At 43.0% G+C, this 24,843-nt stretch overlaps 2 protein-coding genes across 2 annotated transcripts in view; both read right to left on the reverse strand.

Moving 5' to 3' along the window:
* Positions 1-1,540, reverse strand: part of LOC103902909 (ubiquinol-cytochrome-c reductase complex assembly factor 1) — a 51,733-nt gene extending 50,193 nt beyond the window's left edge. The window contains exon 1 of the mRNA XM_009284023.1: positions 1,501-1,540. Coding sequence (XP_009282298.1) covers positions 1,501-1,540 — 40 coding nt within the window. The remainder of the gene's footprint in view (positions 1-1,500) is intronic.
* A 15,832-nt stretch (positions 1,541-17,372) lies between these two features.
* GDF5 (growth differentiation factor 5) lies at positions 17,373-20,494 on the reverse strand. The gene is made up of 2 exons (XM_009284014.1): positions 19,861-20,494; positions 17,373-18,263 (listed from the first exon to the last, which is right to left on the reverse strand). The coding sequence occupies exons 1-2, from the start codon at positions 20,492-20,494 to the stop codon at positions 17,395-17,397; spliced, it is 1,503 nt and encodes a 500-aa protein (XP_009282289.1). The 3' UTR covers positions 17,373-17,394.
* Between the last annotated feature and the right edge of the window lie 4,349 nt (positions 20,495-24,843).

The following is a 24,843-nucleotide window of genomic DNA, read 5'->3' on the forward strand; positions in this document are numbered from 1 at the left end:
GGAGCGGTGTTGTGAGGCGGGAGACGTAGAAAGGAAGGAGGGGAGGCTCCCGGGCCTGGGTTGGGGTTTGGTTCGGAAGGGGGAAAGGTGGCGAATCCACACCTGCCCGCTGTTGTTGGTCCTCTCCTCTGGTAAGCCCGACCCTTAAGGGGGATGGTGGCCATGCTTTCACTCTACTGTTTGGCAGCAGAGAAGGCAGTGTGAAAGCAGCGATAGTTTCCTCTGGCTGAGGTTGATCTGGCCTGTCTGGCTGCCCCAAGCAGGAGGTGGCATCTGTGTGAGCCTGCACAGGTGCCAGCACGGGGATTTCACAGTGGTAGTACCAGGAGAACATGGCAGAGCCCTTCATGCCAGTGTCCCCACAGGCCCTGGAGCTAGCACCTTGCTGCCAGGAGCGACCCCAGCTGTCCCTGGTGCGTATTCCCTACTCCTTGCTTCTGCTGGCATCAGCTTTCATGAGGCTGCAGAGTGAACATGAGCAGCAACCCGACGGGTTGAAATGAGCTGGCTTGTTTTGCCAGGTTAGTCTTAATCTGGATCACATCCACATCACCTCACAAATGTTAGTCCTGGTACACAGGAGGCTGGTGCAGATGTGAGCAAGAGCAGCTGGGGAAGAGAGTGAGGCACTACTCTTTTCAGCAGTAGTGCTGGCTTAAAGGGCTTGGGGAACTGTAATATTCTACTCCCCTCTTTCCCAGCATATTTACTGGGATGTCAGCTTCTCAAGAGAGCAGTAGCAGCTGCTTTAATGGCCCTGAAACTCCACAGTAGTCCTTAGAAATCTTTCATATGTTCTTAAATGTCGGGCCTCAGGGGGCCAATGGGATCACCTGCTTGGACTTCCTTTCCACAGGCATCCCAGATCCCTGTGCCTGCAGTCGGTCTTTTCCGAGATGTTCTGACTCACCGCAGCTATCTGCTGAAATAGGTTTAACTGTATCTGACAACGTGTTTAGTGAACGAGTTGTTCTGATGCGGGGCTGGATATTGAGCAATGCAGGGAACTGTAGATCTCTATCAGGGATATGCTATGTTTAATTTCATTCTTGTGCCTGCGGCTAATTCTAGGGAGGAAGGTTAAAGCTAGCTCTGCTTCTTTCTATTTGCTTAGCTGTCCTCTGTGTATTAGACTCAAAGCAATATTAAATACCATTCTTAACAGCAGATTTTTTGTGAGAAAGTGATGGAGGAGAATTATTACATTTTTCTGAAGCCTCCTCTTTGCCATTAATGAGTTAGAGTCATTAAAAGTGATGAAGCTCAAGAACCCCTACAGTGTATAGTCATACAGAGAAAAGACTTCTGTCAGTAGCAGCAGAGTCTCACAGTGGCGTGCAGTAGTTTGCCCACCATAGCGGACACTTTCTAACTTGGAGCTGTGTGTCTGATAAATATGCTGAGTATGCCAGTTCCTGACACCTGGGTTTGTGTTAGTCTTACCTAATGATGCACAGGAGGATTAAGACACATTTCAGTTGGAGAAAATTGCTGTCTTACCTAAGATTCCTCTGCCTATCACTGTAATGTCATTCTCCATGTAGCACTAAGCCCTTTTCATGTCAGTCTAGCAGAACACAGCTGCCTCATATGCACAGAGCAGCACATCAGACTGCCTCCGAAGGGGACATGGAGACAGAAGAGTTGGAGGTGGATCTGAATTTCAATTTCAACTCTAAGGGGATTTCCTCAGTCAGAGCACTGGCAATTTACTCCCCTTTATGTAGACAATCCTTGCTGTCCTCAAGTTCCTACTGTTCAGCTCTGCTCAGTGGGCAGCTCCACGACTGCGTGAGTCTTACCTCAGTCATAATGAATCTTCCATGTGGAACTGCTCCTGGGAGAGCACTTTAACCAGCAACAACAAGAAGTCCCAGACACAGGGCAGTAAAGTTCCTGTCTAACTGCTGGTGTTCTTTCATCCAAGGCAGAGATGAACGATGGCAGAGAAACTTGCTTTCATGCATATGCTAAAACATGTTGGGGAACATTAACAATGGCCTTAGGTGTGTTGGCAACCAGGTGACTGAACAGGAAAGAAGAATCAGAAAGGATATGATGATATTTAATTTATATAATGAATTATAAAATATGAACTTATTTATATTATTTACATTATTTATTTACATTATTTATTATAATAATTTATTAATAAGATTATAATTAATGGGCCTCCTGCTTTGCCTGCTTTGGCCTCAATCCTGTCTTCTCTCTTACTTGCAGGCCTGGCAGCTGGCTTCGAGTTTGCCATTCTGAGTGGCTGGAGGGAGCAGCTGTTAGAGGGAGGAGATAAGAGGCCACAAAAGATGGGCTGAGAGAAAGTAGTCTAGAGGAGTTTAAGTGAAGGAGAAATGGAAAACAAAGAGGGACAGAGAAACTTTCTTCCCTGAATGTACTAAACCATGCTGGAGAACAGCAGTGGTGGGGCTGGATGTGTGTGTGCATGGAGAATGGAGGGGATGCTAATCAGTCATCACTGCATGGAGACAGTAATGAGCACAGACTCAGAGTTTGGGGGAGGGCAGAGGCATAGAAGGGAGAGAGTGAGGAATTGCAGAATCCTCCAAACAGGTGATGTTTGCTATTTTTTTAAGTGTGACCAAGAAGGGATATGGGACTGCTGTGTGCTAAAGGCAGAGAAGCAGGGTGCAGAAAGCAAGTGAAAGCCGGGTGGAGAGATGACTCTCTACGATCTGCCTACAAAGTCCTCTCTTTAGGACACTGGTGGTGGAGGAAAAGCCTGATGATGGCAGGAATGGTTGCTTCTGGTGACTGGGGCCATGCTGTGCAGTCCTACATGCTGTGTCCGTACAAATGGGTGCAGTGATGATCCACACATACCAGGATGGTGCGAGAGGCCTCTCTTTGCTCCTGCATGTCTGGTTAGATGGGGCTGGTGGCTGAAGTAAGGATACAGTTTGACCATACAACTAAGCAGATAAAATTACTAATTGCTGAAAGGAGAGGTCCTGCCCCTGGCTGTGGTAGCACTAGCATTCATCTAATGAATGCTGAGCCAATGAGCTGGTTGAAGGAACTAGACCAGCATAAAATTGTCTTTTTGTTGTGTTTAGTAGGATTAATTTTCTGTGAGCTTAGCTACCTGAACCAGCTCTCCTCAGGATCAGAGGGATGTCAGGAATGTGTATCTGGGGACAGGATGGGGAGAGCAGATCAGCTGTTTTGGCAGCAGCCAGCTATTCAGTGAGCTTAGCCGTATTGTCAAACTGCATCAAACTGCCATCCTGACTGCAGCTGCTGTCAGCAGTAGTCTTTGTGCTGGTAGTGATGGTAGTGATTCCTTTCCTGCACGTAATAGAAGGGGGTAAGGGGAGAAGTAGTAACAATCACCCTGAAGGCCTTGCTCAAACAGGCAAGCACAGGAAAAAACCTTTTTCCCCAGGTGGCCGTTTTGAGACACCAGGATACTTGAACTGCTCTTAATGAGATCCTGTGCTGGCATTTCACAGCAGAATCCAGGCAGGCCCAGGATGCCCATTGGCTAATATTTTAAGAAGTTACCCTCAGGCTATTTGCTGTGATAAGCATTGTAGAGATGTGGAGAAACTCTTGGTTGGCTTCATATCACAGCTCTGCAAGTTTTTTCTTATATAACCTTTATCATATTACTTTTTTTTCACCCTGTTAATGGATATACACGTATTTCCTCGTAATACAAGAGAATGAAACAGTTTTGATGATTTTTTTTTTTTAAGTAGCTTGTTGTAGTGCCATCAGAAATAAGAAGCACAAATGGGCATGTGGAGACTATATTGTCAAAAATACAAGACATAGTATGGTGAGCCAGCAGTCCAGGTCCTGTGTGGCCTCTGCTTATCTCTGCCTTGAGGAATGCTTATGTCTTTCAGAGTGAGCAATACAGTACTGAAAAGACAGAGGGGCTGCACCCAAGAATTTAGCACAGTGAGGACTGCCTGATCTGCCAAGCTGGAATCTCCAGGTTAAATCTTTCCTGAACTTTCCACTTTTCAGACTTCAGAGATAGGCACCTCTATGACCTCGTCTGGTATTTTTTACTTGCCACATTTCCTCCTCTCCAGCAGTGATGATTATGCAGACCACTATGCAGTCAGACTTTGTGTGTGTAACTCACCAGGAAACAGATTTTCTGTTTTTTTAATGTGTGTTTCTGTCCACTTTCAAAAGACTCTCCATACACTGCACAGAGGTCCTTGGGCTATTGTGGTCCTGAGATTACATATGCATTTAACCTCTCCCAAGCTGGTTCAGTGGTCATTACTACAATTCTATTTCTTTTTTGACTTAATTAACAAATTTAAAAAACTTTTAAACAAAGGCGTTTCAAAATATTTGATGTTCCTGTCCTCCTAATTTCCTATCAGCACATAATTTTATTTCAGATGTTATCATAGAACATGCTTTTTCTGTTTTCACACAGAAAAGCAGACTGATCATTTTTATGTAGGCCTGTGTTTTTATGTTTTAAAACATAACTAGGCAGGTTAATCAGCCATTTTGAAATATTCTAAATATATAAAGTCCCATAACAACTTCTTGTATTTTTCTCTTCTCAGTCACATGAAGAATCAAAATCAACTTGATAAGGCAATTGTTAGCCCAACATTTGCTGGGGAGAGCTCCTTCCTTCTGAAAAACAAACATACTTTAGGGCAAAAGTACAGATCTTTGAACTTCAATCTTTCCTCTGCTCAGTCTAGAATTCCTGTCTAAGTGCAGATTTAAAATTATATTCATTTTCCTTCTTAACCACCTGCTCCTGCTTCTGCAGAAGAAAAGTCAAAGGAAATCTCATGATCATATGGGGAAACAGGATCTCTCCATGTTACCTGGGAGAAGCGGGGCTGGGGCACTCCAGGTAACAAGAGGGAAAATAGTCCATATGGATATTCCAGGACGCTCTGGAGATCGTGATAAAGAGAAACCCAATTGCAAAAACTCAGTTCAGGTCCAGCAGGTCTTATTAACTCTGATTCAGTGCCAATACTGCAAGACTGCCAGCTGGCCCCTGCAGCTATTTGAGTGTCTTTGCAGCATACTTTCCCAGTGCTCCAGGTTCTGAAAGGGCCTTGTATGTACCAACGGAGCCAGTGCAGGTCTGGCACTACATCCTGTCTAATGCACCTTTTTAGGACTTGAAGCATAGATCAGTGATAACAAGCCCTTGGAGCCCTGGTATATGTGGATTGACTTCTTCCAGAGTTTACTTGGATGTCTCTCCACTGCTCTTACCAGAACTCCGAGTTCCAGAAATGCAGTGAGGGGCCATCTGACCACATGGGGAAACCCAGGTTCCGCTGGATTTCTAGCTCTGGCTGTATGCTGAAGGAAAATGGCATTTCTAAGGTTGAACTGGTAGTTTATAACAAATTTGTTGTACTTCGCTTTCGCAAAATTTTTCTCCTTTGCATACAAAGTAAATCTGGACACTTTGAGGCCAAGTCCACCCTTAGAATGACATTACAAGCTGGAAAAGGACTTTTAATGGAAGCTAATTATATTTTTAGCAACTTAAAGTTGCTTAGTCCTCTCCATAAGACTGAATACTCAGTTTGGGTTGTCAGTGTGCATACATTTGCTACTGCTGTTTCCCAGGATAAATTGTATTTAAAAATACAAAAAGAAGAGAATTTTTCAATAAAAGTACAATTCTTACAATGCATTATGGACCTTGAAAGGTTTGGCAAGTATGGAGATAATTCCCTGATCTGGAATTCCTTGGCTAGGGGTGCAAAGTGGTCCTTGCTCTGGTTTCCAGGAGGGTGTTACCCCTTTCCTGCACCAGTGCTGCAGGAGGAAAAGCAGACGTGAAGCAGAACAGGCTCCTCCATGCTGCACCTCACTGAGTTTGGTGAAGCCTAGCAAGCAAAACCTGAACTCCATGACTGAACTGTTCAGGGGAAGTAAAAATAGGACCTGATTACTTTTTCCGAGCTTCTATATCCTAGTGGCTGCTGCTACTGTTAAATATGATAAACTCCTATTTGTTCACTTTAGCTTGCCATCAGCACTGACTGTTTGCTGGGGCATGCCCAGGACGTTTCCCTCCCCACCTGTCAAACTTGGAGTGTGTTTTGGCACCCTGCCATTGCAGAGTCTCAACGACTTGAGCAGACTGCTTCAGAAACAAGACATCCCAGTACTTAAGCCGCCTCTGCTTCATGAGCTTTTCTTCCCATCTGTATGCTTTCTGAAGAAGAAAGTGTTTGCTGGTCAGAGAGGTTTTCCACTTGCGCCTCCTTCAGCTTTCCATTACCACTAAGAGGTTATATGGGGTGCAGTGCTATACACTGTACTGTACTATATGCAGAGGTGTTCAGACTTAATTTATTCCCTTCTCCTGGATAAAGATTATTTCAGCTGTGTGTTTTGGAAAACTATCAATGAAGGGAGTTCAGCTCATACAACACACTTTCAATAGGGTACTGTACTCTATATTTCCAGGTTCTGTTTTAATTACACTTGCTTATTACCTTGGAGGAAGCTGAAATCTGGAAAATGTTTTCTCATATACCATGTCTTAAACCTTCCTGACCTTCTGTTTTATACCAAGTACATTTATGTTTGTGATGAAAACCATATAATATGGAGCAAGGTTTGGCTATCCGGGATAATCTATCAGAGACATGCTGTCAGTCCCTCCTAGCAAAGACTGAGCAATTTTCACTAAGAAATGTCCCCATCATCCCTCACCCCACCACCTTCCAGCAGTCATTCCCTCTTCCCTCCCTTCATGTGGCTCCCAACAAGAGCCACAGGAGTTGGCCATGTGCTGTGAATAGGACAGAATAGTGGCCCTCTCCTGTGGCAGCAAGAGGCTCCTGCTGCTCTGAAGAATCCTTGAGGGACTGAGCAACAGGATGGCTCGTGCAGTGCCAATGTATTGCCCATATACTGAAAAAAGAAGGAAAAGGCCCAGCCTCATTAGGAGGGGCTGTGTCCAGCAGTGCACTCCCACAGCTTCTCAGAGGCTGGTGAGCAGGAGCAGCACAGGAGTCCTCGGTGTGCCTCACACCACTCCTGCTGGGCCAGGGAAGCAAGCACTGCTGTTGAGCTTCTGTTTTGTGTGCACTGGAGACCACTGGAAAAAAACAGCCCAATGTCCAGAATTAAAATGTCCTCAAGACAGCCGGCACTGCGCAGGGAGAGCAGGGCACCGGTGAGAACTTTTGCATGCCACGTACCTTCTGGCCAGGAATAAGCGGTTACAAGCAGGTTACAGAGGTGTCCTATGGACTTGCAGCAAGAGGTGCAAACCTCCTTCAGTGATCAGAAAGCATGTGCTTCTCAGGGCTTACAACAGAACAAAATCTGTATGAATCGGGCATCTGCTTCAAAGCAGCTTTCAAGTAACTTTTAAATCTGTGCCAAAGAGAGCACATATTGATCTTCACATCCTCGGGATGTCTGCAGAATGTCCTAAGAGTTTTAGCGAATATGTGTGAGCAGCAGAGGGTCTGTCAGTCCTCTGCCCAGCTCTTGAAGCCCAGCACTTCAACATTCAAGAAGTACAGATTGCTGTCAGCATCTTTCTTCTATTAGTCCTTGCAGAGCTCACTCCTCCTGGAGGCACAGGAAGGTGGTGAGCCCTCCAGCCTGGGCCACAGGTCTCTGCTCCTGAGTCTAGCACTGACAGGGCTTGTGAAGTTGCACCTTCATTTGTTTTAATGCCTCACCCTAAAAAGCAAAGTAACTTTTACTTCATAATGAATAACAGGAATTATATAAATCTTGTCAAGCAGGAACTTTTTAGTGGGACTAAGCTGCTTTTTAACTCAGCTGTAAACAAGGATTTTCAACTCCGAGGCAAGAATTTATAAAATGGAAAGTTTTTCATTAGAAAGCAGTGATTATGGGAAAGCAGCGTTGGTCATAACAGAAGGCTGAGTTTGAACTCCTAATGTGATGCTGTAGCTGAGAGGGAAAGCTGAACCCTGAACTACAATGAAGGTCAAATTCCAGTAAAAGTACAGAGTTAGTAGTATCTCTGTGGCATTGATGAGACTGTTATTGCAACATTAAATGCGTTCTGGTGTTCACACTACAAAAAGTATTTGGAGAAGTGAGAGTCTAAAGAAAAAAACACAAAAAAAAGTAAAAAAATCTGGTAAGGAAGGTGCACAGCAAAAGCATAAGCAAGTTGATCTACTTCTTCCATAGAAAATAAAAGAAAATAATTCATCACAGTCTGCATAGGTAGAACAATGCCCATGGGAGTAAGTTTTTTCATGTAGCAGACAAAGAAGCCAATTCACTGATTCGAAGTGGAAACTGGACAGTAGGTAGAAATCACTGCTTATTAAAAAATGAAGTGCTAATATTCACAGAATTAGCTTAGAGCTGAATGTGGTGAGCTTTTTAAAACTTTCGGTCTTTAAATCAATCCTGGATCTCTCTTTCCAAATACATAATACCCAGCTATTACATAGTGTCATTCAATTCCAAGGAACTTTAAAAATAGGCTTCCTTTTAAAAAAAATTGGTGGGAAAAGAGAGACCACATCAGAAAGCCATGCTTCTCTAAGAGGACAGTGGCCAAAGCCCTGTTAAGTCCTACCCAACGGATTAAGCCAGGAGGTCCCACTGTAGTAGTTCACTGCAAGTTTTGGGCTTCATACAGAACATAAGAATGGATTTGCCTAGTCAGACCATGGATCCATCTAGCCCATCTCCTATAGGCAACAGCAGAGCCCTAAAAAGAAAATAAGGACAGGACGAATGTGCAGCAAGGTTTTCCTGGCACGGCTTCTCAGCTTCCAGCTACCAGTGGCTCAGAAAGCCCCATGGACTCATGTTCAGCAGCTTTTCATGGATTTTTCTTCCATGAACTTACTCAGTTTTTTTAAACATATGTAGACTTTTAGCATCCAAAACAGGGTGTGGTCAGAAATTCTGCAACTGGGCTACACTGTGGGAATCAGTATCTTTCTGCTTGTTTCAAACCTGTCCTGGACTGGTTTCATTTGGTGCATTGAGAAATCTTGCTCCCAGTTCACATTCTTAGCCCTCATCACTTTCCTTCTTGCTCCAGTCACCTCTCACTGAAGGGCTCCAGCCTATCTAATTACTCCTCTCACAGAAGCTGTTTCATACTTCTAGTCATTCTTATTGCCCTTCTCCAGCTCTACTGTATCACAAAGTGTTCAAGAGTCACGTAAATCCCTGGAGTGCCTGCATATTGTTTTCTCATTTGTTATCTATTTCTCTCCCAGTCATTCCTAAAGTTGCATTTGCTGCCTTGATTGCTGTAAAAACTGAGCTGACATTTCAGGGACTCAGAGGTAAAATTTTTTACCTAGGGTAAGCAGGGCTCATCAGGCTAAATGATCTCAATTGTTCTTCCTGCCCTTATCACCTATGAATTAAACTACCATCCTTCAAATTATAAGATTCAGTCAGTATCAACAGTCCCACAATTTGCTTATAATTGCCAGGTCAGCACAGTGACCCTTTATAGTACTGAATTAAATTCCTTTTCTCCTGAGTCTCCCAAACCTCTGGAATTTCCCCAGAATTCCAAGATTTATTAAAAATCAGTAGGCTTATTGGTGCAGGTTAAATGTTTTAAAACTCTGACAACACCAGCACATGCTCCTCATCACTTTCTTATCTTACTGGCAAGGGGAATATTTCATTACTGTTGCAAGAAGTGAATTATTTCTTGTGGCTTTTTCTCTTACCAAAAACATTATAATGTTTTGGGAGACAGATAGCTCCACTGTGTTTATATTTTGAGATAAATAGCAGGTCATTTTTCTTAGAACTCCAAAGAATGAATCTGTTTTTAAAGTTTCTATGCCTCAGAAAGATTCCAGCTTACATTTTCTGGAACTTAGTGATCAAATATTATTCACACAACATTATTCCATAGGAAAAAAAATGAAGTCATCAATAAACTTGTCCCATTTCTGCAATATTTCTGCATACGTCTGAGATTCGTCTTCTATCACCAACCCACACCAAGTGAGTTTAAATTCCAGTATAGATGCTACGAAGTGAAGATGCATGGACTGTAGGCACTAGATGTTCAAACATCTCAGCCTTGACTGAGCCTGGGCACCAGGCTATAGCTTAGGGATCTATAAAAATACTGTGACATGTTATCATCACTGGTGTCAGTGACACCTTCTTGCAAACGCATTCATGTGCTAGAGTGGCTGTTTGGATGCATGCCCAGAGCCTGAGTATCAGCTATGCTATGGCCAATCGCTCAAGTCCTTTCTTTCTCTCCTCTCTCCCTCCTCACACTTGGTATTTCTTGCCTGGAGGGCTCATCCAGCAGCTGTTCTCACAATGTACCTAAAATATCAGGCTGTCTGTAATACAGCTGTTTACCTAAGGACCCAGCAGTAAAAGGAATCAGTTGAACGTGGAAGCATTTAGTACAAGTCCTTCCTCTGTGTGATTTATATCAGAAATCTAGGTCAGATCACCTATTCCCCAAAGGGCACACTCCCTGCAAGGTGTGCTGGGGTAGATGTCTATCTCAACCCTCCTTTGCAAGCTGTCCAGCTTCATATTGTAGGGTGCAGGCAGGAATGTAACTTTCCCAAGTAGGGGTCCGAATGCAGCTGTGCCGTGGGAGACATGAAGATTTCCCCCCTTCTTGGTGCCCCCAGCCAGGCAGAAGTGCAGCAGAGAGAAGGAACTGGGCTCAAGCCCTCCACACTCTGGACTAGTAAAAAAAGAAAAACAAAGCCAAGGACTATTATGTTTAACAGGAGCCTCTCCACTGTTGTTTTTTTTTTCTCCTAGACAGTAAGATCCTCTCACGCCTGCAGCTGAATCCCAAAAAGACAGAGGGACCCAATCTGCAGGTACCTGTCCCCAGAGAGGAGACTCATTTGGGGCACTGTGCGTGGTGTCGCCCATCAGCTCCCTGCTCAGCACACAGATGTTTCAGTTCGCTCTCCCAGGGCCTGGCTCTTCCCTCTGACTGTCTGGGAAGCCACTTACTTTAGTGCTCTGAATCAGCCTGCTGGAGACAAGGGCTGTTGTGAAAAGCACCAAAATGCCAAAGTTAGGCACTCAAAGTAACTGTCCAGAGCTGCATGAACAGTCGTTTTAACCTCAGGCTGCACATGGCTTGGAGAAGACAGACTGCTTATCTACCTGTGGCCCAGCAGTGAAATTCGTGATCCATCTGAAACTCTCGTAAATGAAAATGCCTCATCATCAGACTCAGGTTTCTCAGCTCTGTTGCTTTGGACCTCTCACAACAGCACACATGGCCACAGTCAGTATTGTGCTAAAGCTATCGCTGTTTCTGGTTGTTCAGTGCCACTGTCAGAAGCTATTTGCCTTTGCTGGGCTTCAGCAGCCTGCTCTTGCTCTAAGCCTTCGGCAGCTTCTGGGCCAGAGGTCTCAGTAAAGCCCTGAAAGCCACTAGCATGAGAAGGACAGGCAAGTGGAAAGAAAGAAGAATTACTCACACCAAGCCCTCAGAAAAAGTTTTTTTTCCTGGTAGGCATGTAGACAAGTCTATTCCCACCAGCAGCACTGCCACCCAACCCATCCCTTGTTCCATTTGGGTGTACATTCACTCTACAGTTGCTCCTTCATTCAGTCCACCTTATTATTCAATCTTTCACCCGTCCTTAGCCCTTGCTGTCCTCCACTGCTGTGGGACTGCCTATCTGCCTCCCCTCGAAAGCCACTTCTCCCTGAGTTCTTTCTCCCAAGCCACATTCCCTCGAGTGTTTCTTTAGAGCACCTCCTCCTGTGGCACGTGCTTCTCCCCACGCTACCATTAGCCTTTTATCCTCTCTAGCTGGGTTCCTGTAATCTGATCACTAACCATATGAGTTAATGACTTCTTTGCCATCTAAAGTTTATGAGTCTTATTGCACCTTTGCAGAAAAGAGAGCCCCCGTGAAGATATACAGCCCCTTCTCAAAGCCCATGGAGGACCCAAGGTGTGTTTCTCTTTCAAGATTTCTGGAGAAAGATTAATGTTTTGAAGCCATTTGCACAAGCAGAATGAAATGTATCTGGTTTTATCAATAAGAGGCTTATTTCTGACTTTATGCCATGATAAATGGCATCTTGTAAAAAACAGGCAGACAGTAACTGAACGTGCAGAAGCAATGCCCTCATTTTAACAGCATTTCTCTGGCAGTACAGTGGGCAGAGTCTGCTCAGCCTGGATTCCTGGATGGCAGAGCCTGGCACAAGATATTATAGCAAAGAGACTTTTAGAGAAAAAACAGTGAAAAGAGCATTTTCTGTCCCCTAGCAGAGGGTCAGCCGATTAATCACTATTATTATTAACTGAGTCATTGTTTCTTGACAGCTGTGCCCTTCGAAATGACATCAGGGAAAACTGAATCCATTTGCATTACTTCAGCTAGCCAAATCATTGCAGAAAGTTGAAACTAGTTCTGAAAAACAAGCCCAGCAAAATAGGGACATCAGTGAACTTGGAATGACAGAATAAATGGGCTATTCTGAACTCTCAGCAAAGTGTATTTACTGCACTATTTACTGTTTTTCAAAAAATGTTAAGATTTCCTTGTTTATTAAATTTGTTGAGAAGCAACGAAATCTCATGCAATTTTATTTTTAAATATCATTTTACTACCCAACAGCAACAGTAAATTAATAAAATAACATGTGATTGACCAGGACTATGGAGTAAAAAAAAATTGTTTGCTTTGTACATTCTTATTAGTCTTGGCTAAGATGTTATAAAAGCAGTATCTTTTAACACCTTTTATTATACAAGGGTCAAGGGGTTTTTATGTTTCTTAAAGAAAGCTTCAAATAGCCCACATAGCGGGTTACTGCATCTTTCATATGGCTGCTGTATAAACAAGCACATTTTACACAGGAAATGACATAACCATGTAAAAGTGTACATGGAGTTTAGGCACATATTCAAACACTAATGGGAATGCATTGTTTTAAATGGCATACTTTTATGTTTACCTATTGAGCTTAGTACCCATATTTTAGCCAAATACAACAAAAATTATCCACACATACCTGTCTTATAGTGTACTGTTTATTTGAAATTTGGACCTTCACAAAGACTCTCATGGGACAGATAATGACCCTAGAAAGTAAATACAAATGAGGCATTCTCAGTGAGAGAGTGAAACCTGCCATCATAAAGGTGGAAAGCTGAACTTTTAACCTGTATTGCTTTACAGCTCAGGTTTCTGTGCACTTCTACCATCCAGTTGCTAACACCAATTCACCCATGGGAAGAAAGCTGTAACAATAATTTAGGGTGTCTATCTTTGCACATTATATAATGACCAGGCTAAGGAAAGTAGTGCCAAACTTCTGCAATTTCAAGGTCCTCTGTTTCTTTCCAGTCTCTTTGATGCGTGTCAGCCCCAGACTGTGCCCTGTCCCTAAACCTCTGTTTTCAGAGACGAATGAGGGGTGAGTGAAGTCCTCCTGGGTTGTGCTTTTGTGCTTATCGGTGATAATGAATGTTTGTAATGGCCACCATTCACTTACCTTGGGAAGTTTCAATATGTGTTTCTGTTCTCATGCCAGATAACTGAAACTGCAGATTTCCATGTAAAGCCTTGACAAGATTTGTAATGGTTTGTGAGCAGAAATTGAACAGATATGTTGAATTCAGAAAAAAAATGACAGCTCGCTGTGGCAGCATCTTTTTGTTGCCATTGAAATTTGGGTGAATTAAGAATAACGGAAACTGCTTTGAGAAGAGCAGTGAAAGAGGTCACTCCCTTCAACACTGTGGATTAAGTGATCATAACCATTCAGTAAGTATCTTATAATTAATTACAGAGACAGAAGTCTGTGCCAGATGATCCCAATGGCTCAAACAATACACCAATAAAGCACCTATAGGCCTATACACCTATAGTATACATTTACACCATGGTGAAAGTCAGTAGACCACTCCAGAATAAAATAGCGTTGAACTGGAATTCCCAGAGTTATCAAACCATTTCAGTAACGTAAATGCAAAAGGGTACTCTGGACATCGCAGCACTGGTTTATAACCAGTGTTATAAACCAAGGATATTCAATTTGAGAGTTAAAAGTGAAAAAACTACCCTAATCCTGCCATCTACTATGCCCACCATTATAAACTCCTCACTTTGAGCTGGACCAAACTTGAGTAGTGCCAGGACCGTCCCTTCTGGATGTCACCACATTTGAGCTACCAACTAAGCAAAGTGAATGTCATGTTACTTTCTAACCTGAACACTTGGGCTGAAATTGCTTGTTTAGGCCAAACCCAGTATCTGGCAATTTTGATGTGGTAATAATCCATTTTAATTCTAGCATTTTAGTGTCTGTAGTTTCAAATTTGTTTAAACTGATATTAAAGATCTACTAGTGGATTTTTTTTTCTTTTCCCTTCAAGATATAGCTACTACCTAGCAGAATTTTGGTTTTTGAACCATTACCGAAGGGTGTTTTTTAAGACTTCAGTATGTCAGTATTCCTTTTAATTTGTCCTCAGTTCTTACTGTTTGCTTCGGGATAATTGCAAAACCTTAGCATTTTTTTCCATTTAGATGCTGATACATACTCAATTTAATTACCATTTACCTGAATCTTTTTCTTGCTTTATTCATGTATTGAGAAATTCATACAAGGACAGGAAACAAGAGCCTCGGAGAGATACCTACTAGGTTTTTAAAATTTTTTTCGTGACCAGCCTCACCAGGATCCTCAGGCTGATCAACAGCTCTGCAGTGTGAAGTGTATAGCAATTTTCCTCCTCAGATTTCCAAACTGTCATGCATTGCATGTAACACCAATGCTACCTTCCTCCACAACTGTTGCAGCATCTCACGAATCCAGCTGGAACTGAAGCAAATGGCCCTTTGCAGGCAGTTATAATCCCAGGAGTTAACTTGTCTGTTAAGACAACTTAGATTTGCTTCAAGTGAATTTAAATAGGCAGTATTTGCTCACCCTGAGCCATTGAGGAATGTGCCTGTGTGGTTAATAAATGGCATGGCACAGCTGTGTCTGTCATACATGAGAACAGAGGTTTTACTGGGAATATGCAAACAGGCATATGCATGGGGAGCAGCACTCTTTCATGCAAGGAAGAAAGGAAACAACCCTATCTCATGGTCACCTAGCCAACCTCTCCAGAAGGTAGCTGTGGTCAGTGCTAGAGAAAGGATCCTTAAAAGCTGCAAGCCAGTCACCTAGAAAACAGCCAGGAGCAAGAAAAGAACTGCTTGAACAGAATGGGCAAGTCTGAGATGCCCTCTTGGCTGTGGACTTGGCAGGAGAATGTTTTCTCTCCTACTGTAGCAATGGTAAATCATATCTAAATGAGCTTGTAGTAAAGCTTGGAATTAAAAACTCCTTGTTGTTTTGAAAGTCGTATGAGACTGGCTGGTGATAAGCAGTTAGTGCAGGGGACAGTAACTGTTGGTCCTGGCCTAAGACTCCATCAGAACGAGGAGGAGCAGGACCTGGGAAGCGCACACACTGAGAGTCCAGAAGGGAGACAGAGGAACCCTGGGGACAGCCCTGACCCACAAAATAGATCCATAAGATGCCAGAATTTCTCATGCACATGTTACAAAGTAGTTTCAAGTGCTCGTCATTCTACATGCCTGTTAACCTGCTAGTTAGTGATTCACCCTCCTATCAAGTACAGCATTCTGACCTACCTCGTTTTGTGTTATCGCATGGCCTGCATCAAGCAGTATCAATTCCTGCAGGCAGAAATCAAGGTGCTAAGCTATTACAAAGAGATCATACATATGGAAGCTCCCTGCATTGCTTTTTCTGTATCACCATAGGTTATGGTACATGACAGGTCTGCCTGCACAGGGGAACCCCACGTGTCTGGCAGCAAGGCCGCTTAACCAGGTATTTTAAGCTGGTTAAAGGCTCAGCTGCCTAGAGAGTGCAGGAGGAAGGGCAGAGCTTTTTGTCACTGTTTCTCTATGGCTATTGACCAGGAATTTAGGAAGGTTTGCTGCTAGTGTGAGCTTGAGCACGTGCAGTCTGGGATACTGACCAGGAGGACCTCAGGGGCCGTATTCAGCTCCCTGCCACTACCCACACCAGTGATGCTGTGCAGAGGAGAGTTCAGATCCAGGAAATCATGTGACTTGATGGTTTAAACTGTGATGAAACAATATCAAACCTTAGCATTTGTATTTTATACTATTGATAAGCTACTTCAAGAATTTCTGATGGTTCTTATGGCCTTTCTGATCCATCTACTGTTGCACATCTAGTACCTAGTTTTGTAGGTGGAAACATACACAGAGTAATCCCACAATAAATTTATAATCCATGTCTAGAATAGATGAAGGGGATATGCAAACACACAGCCCTTGGAGGGTGGGATAAAAGGATACCAGGGCTCTTTTGCAGTCATCTGCATAACTCATTTTTGCCCCAGATACATCAAGTGATAGTGTCATTCCCCACCAGATCAAACCATGCCATACTTTCAGATCTTTCTTCCAATGTTTCCACAGTTTCTCTCTGTGGCAGCAGAGTTAGAGGCAAGCAAAATACATGGACATGTTTTGCATACCACTGGTATTCTGCTGCACTGAAAAGTTCCTTTCACTTGTATTTATTGTACAAAAACATTAAAAACAATTTCTTAATAGCATTATAATTATGCAGAGTTGGACAGCTAGACACAATGTAGCACTGTGTCAATAATTTATTACATCTTATGCCGTAATTGAACACTTCTACTATGAGCATTTGAGAACAACTTGAACCTTATACAGAGTAATATATCTTGCTACGTAATAATGGAAAGGTGGATACTTAAGAAAGATATGTAGCTTGGAGGAAAACATACATGGAAGCAAATACCTCCTGCATCACCTATCTCCACGTAAAACTTAAAACTAAATCAACATATTAGATTTAATGACTCCTTTTTTATATATGCATAGTTTCAAGAGCTAATCAGAAAGAAATCATATTACATATTTACACCAAGATGGGAGCACACCAGAACACAAGCTTCTCTTCTAGACATCAGGACTCTTTTCTTACATTTCTTAATGGACAAAGCACATGGGACTCAGACATAAATTCAGTCTCAAGAACATTGTTAAAAGGATCAAACAGGTCATATCCACAGCTCACTGATACCATCTTTACCCACTGCCTTGAGGCTAAAAGCAGGTGATCTAGAGGTGTGGAGGTATAATCTTTTCTATCATGCACTTCAGTTAGAGCCAGTCTCGTGTCACCGACACAAGGCCTTATATCAGGCTGCATGTCAGCATCGAAATGCTACTGAAATATGCCTATGGTGGAGAGACATATAGAAGCACTGGACTTACTGCTACATCCTTGTAAACATACTTACCCTAGAGGTAAGAAATCTAGTTAACCATGTTTGAGGAGTGTTCAATGTGTCATATTACCTTTCATAACATATTCATGTGAGCAACTGTTCTGCTACCTACAACCACATGACTCCACCACCATGTCCTCATACTGCTTGTAGACCACATTGTTTGCAGAGTCAATGAAAAGAATGCTAATAGGACTCAGCCTGGTTGGGACACAGCAAGTCGGGGGTGTCGATTCTGGGTCCATTGAGTTCATTAATGTTTGGATAACTGCATGATTGGTGGGCTCCAGATGGGATCGAAGGGGGAATTCACAAAGCCCTTCGCAGTGATACGCTTCATACTCTAGAGGGGCTATTATCCAGTCATCCCAGCCCATATCCTTAAAATTCACGTGGAGGGCTTTTCTGCTGCACCTTGCCTTCAGATTCTTAGTGGGCCTCTTCCCTTGCCGTGTTGCTAGAGGAGCTCTTCTCTTCCGCCTCTGATTAAATAAGTACTCATAAACAGTTTTATCATCTTGGCCAGATCTAGCTTTGATTTCATTGAAGAATAAGTCTCTTTTTTTCGTCCTCCCAAATACCAAGAAGAGAGCCTTTTCATTGACCTGTCTTCCTGTTCTGTTAAATCCCACACTCCTGAGATCAACAGCTCTCCCCCTGTCAAAAGTTTCCAGTTCAAAACACAAGTTAACCAAGTTTTTAAAGTTCCTGAAAAGTTTCCAGATGTCAAACACTTCCCACTTTGGTGTATCTGTGATACTGACAGTACGAGAGTCCAGGAGTGTTGCTGCCTGTCTGTTTGTAGAGCAACTAAATAATTTCACTTGGGAAGTTTTTCCAGAAGAATGAGACTTCCACGTATCAGAAGGCTTTTTCCTCAATATTCGAAGCTCTGCTCCCAGCAAACCATCTTTTTCTAATGCGCTGATGTCAAAAATATATTTCTGTTTTCTTACAGTTGGTGCTCGCTCGTCTAAAAAAAGCACACGCATTTTTAAATGTATATCAAGCACAGATCAATATCAGTTATTCAACTCTTAATGGTTTTCCTGAAGTTTGCTCATAAGCCTAGAAGTTTCCTTAATTAGCCCACCAAACAGAAAGAGCAATTTTTGTCTAAGGGATCAGCTCTGTGCAGAAGAACTCAGTGACTCAACAGGGAAATGAGTTTCTGAGTTTGCCTTGTAGAAATCTCATTTCTTTCACCGGCAGGCATTTTCTAGCTTCAAAGTAGCAATTAGCCAATTGAAAAGTAGTCTTTTTTCAGGGCTGAGCACTCACAGGGCCTATTCACCACTTATATTCTACTTAAATTACCGAAACAGAGCTTCAGTGGTGCCCAGGCCTCACGCTGGCTCCAAACATGAGCAAATTTACTCTTAGACGATACAATAGTGAATTAGTCCTTTAAAACCAACATCCCCCAGGAACTGCCAGACACAAGGATAATTGCCTTATTAACTTAACTCCACATGATTCACGACTTTTTCAAATTGGGCAGAAAAACATACCTCCCTTTAACCTGATGTTACATTTGCTTGGTTAAGCTCAAGAGCAGCACTAACAAGGAATATGGCTGAGCCAATGTTTTAGCAATGTTACATTAACAATGCTTTCCAGTGGCGAGCTGAGAACCTGAATGCAGCACTTGTGAGCAGCATATCATCCTTTCCCAGAAGCCAAGCTATTCATAATTAAATGGCAAACAAATCCAGTCCTGGCTGAGTCTTCCATCACCATTACCTTATCAGCTGTAGCCTGTGTTGCTTCCTTAAGTACATGACAAAACTCTTACTAATGTCACTGGAAGCAACAGGGGGTTCTCCAACCAGAGCAGTAAGGTGAACATCATTCTTTGGGAGCCTGGTTATTTCTTGTGTGAAAGTAGACACTAGTCCAAATTTCCAAAAAATCTTGGAACCAGAATGTTGAACCGCAAGTTCTGGAGTCCCAGAAGATATTTACTCCTGTTAGTCTGTGCTTAGCTGTGGGCTTCTGTGGATAGAAGGTTGGTGGTACCTGAAAGCATGAGCTTCGAGCTAGTACAGATACACCCACCCTACGCTATAGCCACTCCTGGGTCTACAGTGTAGTTCCTCATAATTCTACCTTGAACAAATCAGGCTGACCCTTTGATAGTGAAACTTGTGGTTTTTTCATGGAATAGCCCTGTTCTTAGCATATCGTGTTTTTAAACATACTTTACAATAAAATCTAATGTTAGCAGTTTCCAAGAGCTAGTTATGGAAAGAAAATAAGACAAAAATTTAAAAGGTTTTTAAACATCTAAGCATGCAAAGACTGATTGATTTTCAACAATATGCATCTAAAATATTTTCTAAATGTTTTGTTTGGCTGCCACACAACACTCTAGTTCTGCCTCTAAATGAATTTTCCAAGATAAGGCAGGAAGACAAAATCTGCAGCAAAGTTGTACAATTTAATTTACATCAAAAAGAGCTATTTGACTTTAACAAAGTATGATTATTTTCTAATACTCTCTACATGTATAAACATACTCAGACATCTCTCTCTGTACGCACACACACACACACGAGCTCCTTTCTTACCTTGTCCTTTGTCTATAAAGCTGGTTATTGTATTGGCAAGTCCAGCCTCCAGTTTTACACTTCCATTAACACCTTTTCTTTCTGCATCTGAGAGAGTCCTGTACAAAGAGAGCATGTATTCATGTGGCGTTATAGGGGGATGTCTGAAAGTTTCCTTAGTTTCCCTCTGGGTTACAGGCTCTTTAGTCTTTTTGGTTTTGAAAGAATCAGCGTCAGTACTGCTTGTGCCAGTTTTTTTCAAAGCCACCTTGCTGCTAAGATTCTGAACCTTTGGAGTCACTGTCCTTACTCCAGAAGGTCTGCTGGGGAGATGTCCTACCTTGCCCTCCGTGGCTGCTGTTCTTGAGAGAACCTTCTTTGATTCATCGTTCTTGGCCAGCAGAGCTCCAGCCTGAACAGCACTGCTTTTAGTCCTAGCCTTTGAGGTCCCAGTACTATATCCATGGCTTGCAGTCCTCAGTGTACCTGCCCGTGCTGAGGGATTCCTCTCTTTTCCTTCTGCTTTTAAAAAACCTACTTTAGATCCTGGATTACTCTGGCCTGCTTCAGAATTACTCAGCGCTCCAGGAACTAGATCCAGAAACAGCCAAGTCAAATGCCAAAGCAGTAAAGTGAGAAAATGCAGGATTTTCATCCTCTGGTCTTCCTCTGAATGCCACTAAAGAAAAAATCAGAAAAGGTTCCTCCAGTTTGGCAGAAGAAAACATGAAAGAAATTAAAAACCAAAGTCAGCAAAAGTGGTTTTCTTTTGAGATTAAAACATTTCAAATCTCGTTGTTCAATACTTGTATCCAGTCCCATAGTGGAAATGCTCATGTACTCAGATACGATCTCCCCTGACTTCAGTTAGCAGCTATAAAGAACTTGTTCTTGAAAAGAGAAAGTTTACCACTTCGTTTTCTTCTGTAAAACTGACTGAAAACTTGAAGGAGTCCTGTTTAAATCCAAGGGTTTTTTTTTCCAAGAAGGAAGAATGGCGTAATGCTGCCTCTGTGTTAAAAGGTTTTTTTAAAGTTTTGAATCCTTTCCAGTGAAAATATTTCACACACAGAGACCTGCAGGTGCTCAGAAATCTTTTACAAACCTGAACTCAGGAATTGGAAACGGAATTCCAACAAACCTATTTAATTACTCTCTGATGTCATGCTGTCTAAACTAATTTAACTGCGATATATTTCTTTAAAAAAATCTTCTTTACCCTTTTCATTAGCATGAGTCATACTCTGCCTCATGTGAAACAGCTCCACAGGCTCAAAACTCCAGAGGATGCCTCTTTAAGTGGCAATACGACCTCTACCTTAGCCTTCGATGAACTTCATGTTTAAACGGGACAAACTGCAAGATCAACAACTGAGACCTGTCATACAATCCACCGGACACATACATTAAAATATCTAAGTATTTTGGCGTATTTATTGCTATGCTTTAAAAAAAAATCCATGTAAGCCCGGTTGGAGAAGAAGCTTCTGCCGGTGGGGATGCCCTGCGGGGCGGGCGGCAGCGCAGTGCAGGGCAGCAGTGCACTCTGCAGGCAGCCAGCCTCCCCCTCCAGCCGGAGCCACTCGAGGAGCTGGAGACACCCGGAAACCTGTCTTTCCTCCAGAGGCTGCTGAACACCAGCCTTTGTTTTAAAATTAGATGCAAAATTTTCAAGAGCCGCCTACCCCATGGCCACAAGAAGGCTGGTAGTTAGAAAGCAGCATTACTTACGTGTCAAGGTTATCCTGCTGCTTTCAGCCATACAAAAGAGAGTGTGGAGCAAGCGTGTCTTTCATAAGCTGCAAAAAATGGACTGTTGTTGTTCTAAATGAGCCTTCGGGAAATGAGGCACTGAGCTGGATTGAACAGGGATTAATGGGACCCTTCTCTCATCTTGCACTGATGCTAAGCCCAGTCCTCCTCCCTCAGTTATTTTTATTTCTGAGGCAAGAAGAAAGGGAAAAGATAGAACAATTTTTAGCTTAATTTGTGCTTGCTGTAGCATTTCCCACCCTGACTAGCATCAGAAACACCAAACTGCTTTAATAAATAACAACCTGCAGCCCTTTCTACATGAGGAACTCTGAGTGCTTTACCTTGTTTTGATGGAGGAACTGAAGGATAGAAGAGTTCAGTGATTTCACAGATGTCACAGATAAGGTAGTTCCAAAAACCCACAGTCCTCGTTTTGATCTAGTGGCCCTTCCTCTGATGTCAGTTGTAGTTTTGATATTCCCCATCTAAATAAAACAGCTTTTTGCTGAGTTACTTCTGATGAAACCATTCCTCAGCAGTCACTCCATGGCATCCCCATGGCCCTCCCAACCATGCCATCCTTTTATCCTTCCCATATTGCCCACCTTCCTGCTAGGCAGGAGACTATGCAGTGTCTGGTTCTGCGCTATGGGGGTATTGGTTAGCTTGTCAGTAGGCCACAAGAACAGCTAAATGTTGAGTTTCCACTTTTAATCTATCCAGCTTCCGGTTTTCACAACGCTTGTAAGAATTGAATATCTTTAAGAGCTCTCTTGCTCTATCAAACTTGGCTGAGATTTGCAAACAGACTTACAAATTATTTAAGAGATGGACATGAAAGAGCAGGAGGTAAGACAATGTGATTACATGAGCCTTGTCTCTTAGTAAATCAGATTAAAAGCACAATCAATCATATGTTCAAACAATATTTACATGTCTGACATTAATATATCTTAGTGGGCTGGACAGGTCTAGACAGAAAAAAAAAGAGCAAAAGCAAAGAAAGCTGTGCAAACTATTCTCTCTCTTTAAAAGAGGCTCTCTTGAGACACTCTCCATCTAGGTGCTTGGAACCATGAGTGCGCTGAGCCCCATGGCCCCCAGAGTGGAACGTTAGCCTTGAATAAGACCCACAGACTAGGGTGTCCTATTATGGCCCTACACTAATGTGGAGTTATTCCAGCTGGCTAGGCTCAAACTCAACTAGTATCTTCAATATGTAGATGGAAACCCTCACTCTGGTGCAGGCTTTAGATCAGATGTAGGACACACTGGAAAAGATGTTCAAGGCCTATTACTTCTCACCACTGGCCAAGTTTACATGTACCACTAGCGTGGCTTGGTTCATACAGCCCACTTGTCTTTCTTGGCCCATTCTGTAAAGGCAGCTCCTCACACAGTGTGTATAGGGATTTGAAAAGGGAGGACTACCCAGGTCCCTGCTCCTTGGAAGTGCATTGCCTCCTGTTCTCCAGATCCTAAGATTATGTCTACATGAGTTGTGCCACCGTCTCAAACAGACAATTTCAGTGAGTCCCTCTGGACATCCAGAGTGAGCTAGAGGAAGGGATCACTCTGGGGAGCCGAAGGAACATTTCACAGTGTTGAAAAAGTTGCCATTCCCTGAGGATAAAAGGCCCTACCCAGGTCAACATATTTGCATGTTTCATGCGACAATGAGGTAGACCCTGGAGCCACAGTGCATGGGCCCCTTCCAGGATACGGGCTTCTCTTTATACTCTTTAATGCTTGGGCACATGCACACACTAACACCTGATGTGCTCCCTGAAGCACACACCTTGTGATCATATTGCCACGTGTAGATGTTTGTCATTTGGATGCAGCACTGCCACTGAACCCCAGCCAACTGAAGTCCTACCCAGTGTTGCAGCAGGCAGCAGCAGGGTCCTTCGCAGGGAAAGCTCAGATCACCTGCTTGATCTGTCAGAGGACGCTGCAGAATAAAGGCAGGGGCTGAGCCAAGCAGAAAATGCTGGGCTTGCCCACAGAGCCCAGAACTCCCTGGGTGCACACTAAAATATACCGTATACAGCTGGTCACCCCAACATGCCTCCAAGGAGGCTCCATTGGATACGTGATGCCAAGAGTCAGAATTTGTTCACTGCTGCAAACTTGCAGTTTGAGCTGCACATGCAAATCTTTATTCTAGTGATCTATCAGGAATTTCACTGTCCTTTCCCAGGTGAACTAATTTCCAGAAAGGACTTACAGGATTGAGTTGAATAAACTCCATGTATTAAGCCATTTGCTGTCACATTGCTTTTGCTTATTGAAACTAATTAACATTTTATTTCTGTGAGAATTTAGACCTCTGCACCATAGCTTTTTGGGGACTGATTTTTAAAAGTATGAAAAGATAATTATAGGAAAGAACTTAACAGCTCTGTGCTTTTTGAAAGGAAAGAATTATAGAAAACTCAGAGATGCTATCATTAGAAATTGCTCGTCTTGGGCCAGAGCAAAACAAATATAATAAAGTTCCTACTAACATGGGAAATTGTGGCATAATTTTAAAAGGCTGCGCTACAATGTCATGATGATAAATAAAAAATTGGAAGTCCAAAGAAAGAGTTGTGTCATTGGTTATCAAAAGACCTGGCTACGCCTCTGAACAGTAGTGAGCTATGGAAGGGACAAGCCTAGAGAAAAAGCACAGGCGTACTATCCACTACATGTCCTGTCTCAAGAACACTAGTACTAAAAAGTACCTGTCTGCTGCAATGATGCATGTGCTAGGTCCAGAAAGCCAGGCACAGCATGAAAAAGGAAACAGCATTTTTGGATGTCACTTGGAATTAATGGAAAGCCAGTTGTCTTGGGATCGGAGTAGTCTCAAAACGGTGAAGATCCAGAACAAGAAAGAATCTCAGGAGACCTTATGCAAGAAGTTCATCTGTAAACACTACAGGCAAGAATGAAGCCAGGCCACTAGGAATCAAACCCCACAATGACAGCCCAGCTGAGGCTACAGCATTTTGCTAGCAAGGCTGGAGAACTCTTGTTTCCACCGTAGATCCAAGGACGCAGGAGCCTTAGAGTGCTCAGAGCTGCCCACACTGTAGGCACAGCAGGCCAGGAGGGGTGTGAGAGAGTGCATGGTTGGAGCCATCCAGCTGCTTGCTGTGACTCTAACAGTGAGTCCCTTTGGAGATGGAGTCCGACAGGCTTGGGGAAGAGTGGCTGGAAAGCTGCCTGTCGGAAAAGGACCTGGGGGTGTTGGTTGACAGC

The sequence above is a fragment of the Aptenodytes forsteri genome, unplaced genomic scaffold, assembly GCF_000699145.1.
Source record: "Aptenodytes forsteri isolate BGI_AS27 unplaced genomic scaffold, ASM69914v1 Scaffold295, whole genome shotgun sequence".
Lineage (NCBI taxonomy): Eukaryota > Metazoa > Chordata > Aves > Sphenisciformes > Spheniscidae > Aptenodytes > Aptenodytes forsteri.